At 48.3% G+C, this 9641-nt stretch overlaps 1 protein-coding gene across 1 annotated transcript; it reads right to left on the reverse strand.

Annotated features, from left to right (window-relative positions):
- Positions 1-603: 603 nt before the first annotated feature.
- Positions 604-8703, reverse strand: Trim21 (tripartite motif containing 21). The gene is given in 8 exon segments (XM_038315871.1): positions 604-2496; positions 2498-2523; positions 2805-2905; positions 3477-3502; positions 5100-5327; positions 6434-6529; positions 6892-7295; positions 8609-8703. Coding segments are annotated over 7 exon segments (1392 nt in total). The 5' UTR covers positions 7288-7295; positions 8609-8703; the 3' UTR covers positions 604-1977.
- Positions 8704-9641: the final 938 nt, after the last annotated feature.

Here is a 9641-nt window from a genome sequence, read left to right on the forward strand (position 1 = left end):
TGTTCTAATGGGAGCTCACCAAAGCCAGCTGGACTCGGACTGAATGAGCATGCGTTCAAACTGGACTCTGAATGTGGCTGACAATGGGGGCTGATGAGAAGCCACTGATAAAGGCACTGGGACTTGTTTCTACTGCATGTTCTGGCTTTTTGGGACCTTAGTCTGTTTGGATGCACATCTTCCTAGGCCTGGATGGAGAGGGGAGGGCCTTGAACTTCCCACAGGGCAGGGTTCCCTGCCCTCTCTTAAGACTGGAGGGGGAGGGAGGAGGGTGAGTGGGGGAGCAGGAGGGAAATGGGAGGAGGGGAGGAAGTGGAAATTTTTAAATGGAAAAAAATATATATAAAGAATGGATTATCAGCTGGGTGGTGGTGGCGTATGCCTTTAATCCCAGCACTTGGGAGGCAGAGGCAGGCGGATCTCTGTGAGTTTGAGGCCAGCCTGGCCTACAGAGCTAGTTCCAGGACAGGCTCCAAAGCTGCAGCGAAACCCTGTCTCGAAAACCAAAAAGAAAAAAAAATGAAAAACAATGGATGATCAAAAAGAACACACACACTGTTAAACAAGACTTGGAATGAAAGAAATACAGATGTTTTCTACTAGTCCAGATGTTGATACTCTTCCTGTTTTATTCCGGGCTCTTTATTGGGTACAAAGCCTTTATTTGAGATATAAAGAATGTCTCTAGTCCTCTGCTCATCCTCCTAGCTGGTTAGTTTACCGAGTCTTTCAGCTTTCTGAGGTAAGTTGTTGTTGGCAGTAATCTTCGATATTCTGACCTGTTGCACCAATGGGGCACTTTCATCCTAGCTGACACACACACACACACACACGCACACGGGTCAACCTTCAGTTGCTGAGGTTCTGTGCTAAGCTGGGTCTCATCCTAGCTGACACACACACACACACACACACACACGGGTCAACCTTTAGTTGCTGAGGTTGTGTGCTGAGCTGGGTCTCCGTGACGCTGCACTGCTACAGCAGAGAGGTTTCTTTGGTTTGAGTTGGAGCAGCTGCAGTTTCTTGACTCTGGCAGCCATTGGATCATAGTTGTTTCCATCCACACTGTACAGAACATCTTCTGGAACTACTGACTGAATTGAAAACAATCCTGAATTTTCTTTATTGTACATTTATCTATCTTTCATTTTAAATCTTGTTACAGTAGTTTTGAAGCTCTGAATATATTCGTGTTCTCGTTCAGGTACTAATTTCAGTTTCTACCTAGACTTTGGTCATCACTGGGGACACGAGTACACTGTCATGCTCCATTTAGCTCTTGCCTTTCAACTATTCCATTCTGACTTTGGTTTGTCACACTGGAAGATATTCCTCACCTAGTCTACAGATGAAGTGTGTTGGCATTCCGGGGGAGGGGGAACAAACAAACAAAATTTTTTAAAAAAAACCTCTGGTAACAAAAACCCTCAATCCAAACTAAAAGATGTACAATGTTAAAGACACATTTTTGGGCTTCTCCAAAAAGAACCGAGGCACAGTTTCTTAGGACGCCTTTTGGCAATCCATGGATGATACAGGAATAGATAGGTAAGTGGCCAAAGGTAATAGCCAAGAGACAGAGAAAAGAAAACAACGGAAGTCACACAAAGGAGACAGAAATGTGGTCTTGACTGCAATAGAGGAGTTCAGGTCCACTGTGAAGAGTCTGTCTCCCTGGCGGGAGTCATTAAGGAACCTACGGTAGATGTTGAATATTGATGATGAAGGTCAGTTGACAATGACTTTCCATTGCTCCAGCTAACGCCTTCATTCTGGGGCTCTGGCTCCTCTAAAGAGATGAGGGTGTGAGATGGTTCCAACCAGACGGGCAAAAAAGGCAGCGTGCATGGCAGGAACACCAACAGGAAGTAACAGTCTCCGGGAACTGCCTTCAGTAGTCACTGGACCTCGGTCGTGACAGGGAGGAGGGAACAGGATCCACAAAGTGCTGTCAGTAGGCACTGAGTCCGACCTTCACATCTTCAGTGGACAGAGCTTCAGAGGGGCTGAGTTTACTCCACCATCACTGAAGCTGACATTGAAAAAGGGCCGCAGGGGTCCAGCAAAGTCACACTCCGAGAAGGTGTAGATGAGGGAGCCGTGGTCAGTGATGTTATAGAAGGAGACAATGCCAGCCTCACAGTCTACAAAGACCCCAACTTGGCACGGAGGCACCTGCAGGTGGAGAGTGGTCTGGGGGTTGGTGCCAGCCTCGTAGTGGTCTTTTTTCCACAGCCAAATGGTCCAGAAGCCATTCTCAGGACTGAGTGAAAACAGCCCCTTCCTCTGCACAGACTCTCGGCAAACCCCCAGATCCCAGGCCTCCTTTCCGGTCACATCTATCTCCCAGTAAATCTTCCCAGAGGTGAATCTCTGGGCACCTAGCACCATGGGGTAATTGTCAAATCTCTCCGCATTTTCAGGCACATTCTGACGGGTATCTCCAAGCCTCACTTGTCTCCTATCCTTTGGGATGATGAGCCATGGGTTGGCTTGTGTTGCGATCCAGAGTGATATGAACTGCGGAAAGAAGGTCATAGGTCATAGGTAAGCCCCGGTGGAGCCAGCAACTCTGCCTGTAGTGAGTGGATTCATGTGAACTCAAAGGGGAGGGGTGACCCTGAACCTCACTATGTGAGGAAAGGACCCACAGCAATCCTGGCCCTTCCTCTGATGGGTGAGGAGACCTTGCCTGTGTATCTTTGCTCCACCTGGCTTTTCCACATGCTACCATCCTGTACTTCCCATGACCCTCATTGTCCCCTTACATTCAAGCCCACAGTTCCTAGAAGTCACCTTACCCCAACATGTCCTCAGCATCTTCTTCCGCCCTGGCACATGGCATGCGTTTGTCAGGTCTGGGGAGGTAACATCTAACGTGTCCAGGTTCAAGGATCCACTCCTGGGGAAAAGGAGTTTGAGCATCTCCTTTTACTTGGCACTGCTGTCTTCTACCCTGGGGCCCTAACGACATCCGTCATGGACACCTCTGATAACTAAATTCAATACAAATTTACAAATACTCATGCATTTGATGTCCATATGAAAGGAAAGAAACAATTTCAGAGTTCCAAGTTCTAGGAAACTCAGAGCAATCCCCATTCCTTCCCCAAAGCCAGAGGTCACCACTAAGTCTATTCTACGCACTTCTGCAGGCAGCCTCTAGGAGGCTGGGTTTCTCTGTGAAGAACCCGGAGTCCCAGTATGCTCAAATTGCCTTTTCCACCCCATTTTTTTCTTTTTTGGTTTGTTTGTGGAGGACTTTACTGTATAAAGATGATGCGGTCTAACTACATCAGAGAATTCATCCGCTGAGATGTCCTTTTGAGGTCAGAGAACCTTTCAGACAGGACCAGGTCTCTGAGAACAGGGCTGCCTGGGAAAACTCCCAGTGTGTGTGTGCCTAGCTCAGTAACCACTTCTATGTACACAAGCTCTGGATCCCTTTTCTAACTGAGGAAACCTCTCCTTACCTTTCTAGGACAATCCTCACCTCCTGAGGAGAGAAGAGACATAGAGTCAATTCTGGAGTTTCTGATCAATCACTCAGACCTAACTCCCCAGGCACGTGCCATTACCCATGTTTCCACGGGGCTGTGCTCTGCACCATTTCCCTGAACCACAGGTTGCTGACCCTTAGCAGAGAGGACAAGTGACTGCTCATAGAATATCTAGGATCCAAAATGGCTGTAGTTAGGATACAGCCAGGGGTTTAAAGACTGACTGAGAAAACAAATTAGAAGGGCTAGCTTCTGTAGGACGGGGGTTGGCCGTGAAGATGGAAGAAGAGGAAAACAAATAGCAAAACCCAACTGAAGCCCAGAGGCAGTTTCAGGGAGAGAATGAATGGCTGAGGTAGCATATCCAGAAAAGCTCCTTGCCATTTATGGGCTTGAGGAGGTCGGGAGGAAGGGTCAGCTGGAAGCTTTGTCTGTGCTGTGGCTCATCCTCTGCCATAGTTAGAGGGAGCTTGAGTGAGGATATTCGTTCCCAGAGAGTAACAGCCACCATGTTGGAACGGACAACCTCCTAGGCAAAGTCAAAAGGCACTAGGGAGCCCAGTTCAGTGAGACGCAAGAGAAGCCTCTCAAGTCAAACCAATATGACCAGCTTTCCTGAACAAACCCCAGAGAACTGTCTGTTTGTGTCTGACTGAAGGCACAGTGATGGAAGAGGGAGAAAGGCCATTTAGTCCACAGTGTTCCAACGTAGATGCAAGACGGCCGTGGGATCTACGCGATCCATCTTAATTTCTGCCTCTTACTACTTAAACACTTAACTTGACTTTCTCACTGTCTGTCAAGCCTCTGCTCCTTGGTTTCCTCATCCCTGGGATGGGATCACGGTGGCACTTACCTCAACCATACTAAGCCGTCTGTGTGCTGTTTAGGGCGCCACAGTTATCATTACGGGAAAAAATTAGAAAAAAATAGTAGCACTAATACATAATTTCTTAGTTACTGTGCTCTGGAAAAAATATTTTTAAAGCTAACTTTATTTCGGGAAAAGAGTGAGTCCTATTTGCAGAAGCAGGACAAGCTAAAACGCAAGCAGGCGGCTCACAGTGAACACAAAGAATTTAAAACGCAGCCGCCTCCGACTAACATTAGGGCATGCTCCTGTCCACCCTCCATGGCTTCACAAACGAGAAGCTGAGTAGAGGAAGGAAAACCAGCTTCCCATGACCTAACACCCTGGAGGGAGGAAACAACACAGTTCAGTTTTATAATTATATTCTTTAAAACATGGCTGCTTGTCTAAGCACCAGAATGGATTTTCTCATTTAATTCTTCTTGAAAAAAGAAACAAACCACTGGAGATATGCAGTACTACAGCCCAGTGACGTGTGTTTAGGGCAGTGCTCCAGTTCCCACACGTGGCACCGCTGCAGCTTCCCAGTGGTCCCAGGGATGTCTGTCTATTGCTTGCTACACCGGAGCACTTTCTCCTGAAATGGAAGCTACTTCTGGGTACACGGTTCAGGTATTTAAGAGTATCCCAAAGATTAAGGTGGTGCTTGCCTTAGGAGTGGTTCCGGATCTCCGGGAGCTCGTGCGGAGGGGGGGGGGGGGGGAGAAGGGCGGGGTCGTACCTTGCAGTAGCTCCAGGTTGGAGCCCCGGCTCCTCCGCTCCAGCTCTGTGATCAGCTCCTGCAGGGCCTGATTCTTCTCAGCTAGCTCAATCTCCTTCTCCCCCAGGACCCTCAGGTGCTCCCGCTCATCCTTCTCCAGCTTCTGCAGCTGCCTCTGCTCCTCCTTGGCCAGCAAGTTATTCTGGTGTACAAACTCCGAATGAATCCTCGACTTCTGTATGTCCACGTTCCTCTGCAGTGGCAAGGCAAAGACAGGAGTTTTACATTTTTATTTTTAATAAAATTTCCTAGGCTTTGGTGGGGAGGCGTTTCTGTTCCCTGGTCACCTATCCCTCTGTTTATGTCTAGGAATAGGCTCGCACGCACACACCCATACCACGCACGGAGCACACTCTCCAGTGCACACAAGCCTCTGGGAAGACCAGGGAAACAGCACTGTAAGCGGCACACTAGGGCTGGAGCTGTAGTAAGTTACAGCTTCACAATTTCTGGCACCAACAGTCATTTTTCAACATTTCTTCCAAAACCCATCAACACCCATGTGAGTCCTTTTATCTTTCTATCTCAACAAGTCACAAAGAGTAAACAAATCTGTTCCCATTTCCAATAATGTACTGTTCCTAAGCCCTGGGGGCACAACAATGGCCCCAGGACGGGAGGGTCACCTCTCCCACCTGGGATGACCTCTTTGCCGCCAGAGTTGATTCAGTCTTTGCTAGTCCCACTTCCTCTTTTGAGGTCTGTGATTGCTGTGAGCCCTTGCTTTCCTTGTCAGTTTCAAATGTATCCCATTTTCTACCAGCAAATTACCAAGATGACAGGCTTTAATTCTTTATCAGGCTTTGAACTAATAACCTGGTCGCCACTAAGCAGCCACTGAGTCAGGTGGGCGTCCTACATCAGACTTACATAGATCTCTTCGAGCTGTTCCCGCCAGCCAGCCTTTGTCTAAAGGGCACAGCTGGGATACTCTCAGGATACCTCAGACCCAGAAACTACAGAGTTGATTCTGTTATCCCAAGAAACAGGTCAGAAGGAACGGAGTGGCCTTCTTACACTTTCTCCAGTAATTCTTGATCTTTGTCCCATATTGGGGGAAATCTCATCTGATTTCAAGTTTCTCCCTTCCTCCCTCCCTCCCTCCCTCCCTCCCTCCCTCCCTCCCTCCCTCCCTTCCTCCCTTCCTTTGTTAAATTCCCCTCTATCTAGGGATATGGTGTGGATGGTTCTTGGGGAGTGACCTATATAACAAGTCTCCCAGCCCTTGGAGAGGCACAGTTATGGTTAATACTCGCTTTAGGTCAAGACCTGGGACCCAGCCCATCCTTGGCCTCTTGCCTTCCAGTCTGTTCTCTGCTTTGCAAGATCCATTTCCAGCTTCTCGGCCAATTCCTTCCCTTTCCTCAGTTTTTCTAAAGCCACACGGAGCTTCTCCTGCAGAAAACGGAGGCAGGTTAGTCACTAGCTAGAGACGTGGAGGAGGGGGATGGGAAGACTTTGGGGGAAAACCCAGTACATCTTACAAAACAGCTACACTGACAGGGGGATGGGGTCTGGGTCATTACATCTCTAGTTCACCAGGAACCCAAAACACATGACCCGTGTAGCAGACCTCAGCTCCCGAGAAATAGGCTTGCCTTTGATGTGTAAGTTCCTCTCAGTGAACAAAGAAAATAACCCTCTATCCCCCAACTTCTCAGCTATAGGGGTGACTCTCAGCCACCATTCTGGGGAACAAAGCATCCTTCCTAGGCCATCTTTTTATACCCACGCGTATCTCTGTGCTAAGTCCTCACCTGGTATACCCGAGCAGCCTCTTCAATAGGGACCTTGGTGTGGTCACGATGTTTCCCAGATTGGGCACACACCCAGCAAAGGGCCTGCCCATCCTCCTCACAGAACACGTGAAGCTTCTCTCCATGCTTTATGCAGCAGTCTTCCGGGCTGCCCTTCTTGGCATCCTGGGCTGTTTTTTTAAGGTTTTCTATCATGTTGGCTATATGTCGATTGGGCCTGAGGTTTCTGAGCAGAAAGTGTTGCCGGCACTCGGGACATGAACCGCCTCCTACTTTCCCAACCTCAGAAATGCATTCCTTGCAAAAGCTATGGCCACATTCGATGCTCATTGGCTCCGCCATGGGATCCAGGCAGATAGCACAGGTGACGTCCTCCCACATCTTTTCCACAGACATTTTTGAGGCTGTAGAATTTTGAGGAGCGCAGAGAGGGGAAGGGAAGAGATAAAATGAAAGTTTGCAAGACAAAAACAAAAGCAAGACAAAACTAAAACTCCCCAAAATAATGCAACAGAAAACACGTGGGAGAATGACATGGAAGGGAGAAATGAAAAAGGCAAGAATATCAACCTGGGAAACAGCAGCCTCTCCTCCATAGTCTGACCCAGCAATCCAGTCAGGCAGAAGGGGAAACTGAGTCTCCAGAAGAGGCACAGAAAATTGGCGGTGATAATGCTGTCAACACAAGTCCACCTTCATCACATCCATCCCTGCTAACTGTCAGGGTCCAGACTTCTCCCACACACTTTCTCATCTCACGCCTCCACGTGCAGAGAAGTTAGCCACACAGCAGTACTGGCTATTTACCGTAGACCATATTTACCATGGACATCCCAGCCGGGTGCTACATGCTTATGTTAGTCTTCATTAGTCCTGACAATAAGCACAGGGGTCAGGGATTCCGCAGTTATTTATTACACAAGGCAGAGTGGTCGAACATGAGGGGCTGCGTATGTGGTGAGTAAACAACAGATATGCTATCCATACAGCCTAGGTGTGCTATTAGCTCCCCCTCACGCTCATGCATGTGTACTTCAAGATGTGCATTCGTTAGGACCCCGTCTAAGAGCACATTCCCAGCCATGAGGGTTGCATTGTATGTAGGTATGCATATTTGTCTGTGTGTACATACATACATAGCTGTTTTTTTATCTAACCTAATATATACTTATATACAAAATACACTTTAGCACAAATGCATCAATGTAGGTGTGCCCACATGTTCTCCCATATAAATGTACATATATGTACTCATCCATACACATTTGTGGGGAGCACTAGCCAGGCTCTTCTCTAAGCTGCTCCAAACCTACTACCTGACTCAACTTCTTTTAGGGCGCTGAGTGTTTTAAACCCACATAAATTCCCAGTAGAACATTCTAATGGCTAGCACTTACCTCCAGCAAGGGTTTTCAAGGGGTGGGGGTTTCCCTGAGCTCCCATCTGGGCTAGGTCACAGCCTGCTTCTCCCACCTTTACCAGCCCCCTGTCTCTGCTCAGGCACCAGTCACCAGGGCAGCCCCTTCCAGGCCACTGGAAAGTCACTTTCAGAGCCCAGCCCCCCACGGCAGGGCTGGAACTAGAGAACTCTGCCGAAGCGAAGCAGCAGGTGGGCCCCGCAGGTTGGGGTGGGAGACGCTGGTGGGAGGGGGCTTCTCGAATCTGGGGCGGAGGAGAGAGCCGTCCCACGTGGGCCCGGGATCCCAGCCTCACTCACCTTACCAGGATCCTCAGCATTGGCCACCGCTCTCAGCTTCGCAGCACAAGTCTGATCCCTAAATTTCACTTTCAGTTTCCTCTCAGAGGGCTGTCTAGAAGGAAGAGGGTGGAGCAAGGGGAGGGCGGAGACTGGGCGGGGACTGTGAGGAAAGAGGTCAGAGGTGCTAGAAGCCACTGTCAGCCAAGGGGCAGGCGGAGGAAACTGCAGTTCTGCGTTCTCTCTGAGTTCTCTCTGCTGCTCTCTGCTTTCTCTCTGAGGCCTCCTCGTCTTATTTCCCAGCACGTAACCTACAGGATACCGATCTGTTGTCTCGGACACTGGTCTTCAGGTCACACTTGGGAGCATCTGGGAGAAGAGGTCTGGATGGAGAGGAATGAATCGCCATCTGCTTGCTACTCCCGGGAATGGATTCCTTCCTACAAGACTGGAAGTTCTTTAAAATCTGGGGTTTGAAAGATCCTGGCCACCGTTTTTATTAGTATATATTAATAGTACAGTGTACTGTAATTAAGTTCATTTCTCGTTACTCTATCTTCCGATTTTTCTCCCCTCTTCTCAAATAGTCTGGGGTGAAAAATTAATTGGTGTTGTCCCAATGAAAGGAGTTGGGATTTGTGGGCATCGACTGCATTTATAATACGCTAAAAAATCGGTTGATTTTTCCTTAATATTTATTATATTTAGAAAACATAAAAGCATCTCATGTTTTGAAATTTTTAGTCCTATTTAGGAGAGATTTTCTCAGGTGACGTATACTGTTTAGATTGTGCTGTTGTAGTGAGATTTGTTCCAGGAAGCAGCTCCAGCAAGCAGAATGAAAACAGAGTCAGGCATCTGACGTGACGAAGAGAGCTGTAGACCTCAGAAGATGACATCTTCACACCCCTGAAGACATGTGTTTCCTGCAGTCATCAGGCCAGAAAAGAACCTTATCCGCAGATAAGGTAGAGGAAGAGTTGGTGTCTATTTTGCTTTATAGCAGTAGATGGCGCTCTGTTTCTGTTGGCAGGCTGGATTGACACACCCACCC

Source organism: Arvicola amphibius, chromosome 1, assembly GCF_903992535.2.
Source record: "Arvicola amphibius chromosome 1, mArvAmp1.2, whole genome shotgun sequence".
In the NCBI taxonomy this organism is placed as follows: domain Eukaryota; kingdom Metazoa; phylum Chordata; class Mammalia; order Rodentia; family Cricetidae; genus Arvicola; species Arvicola amphibius.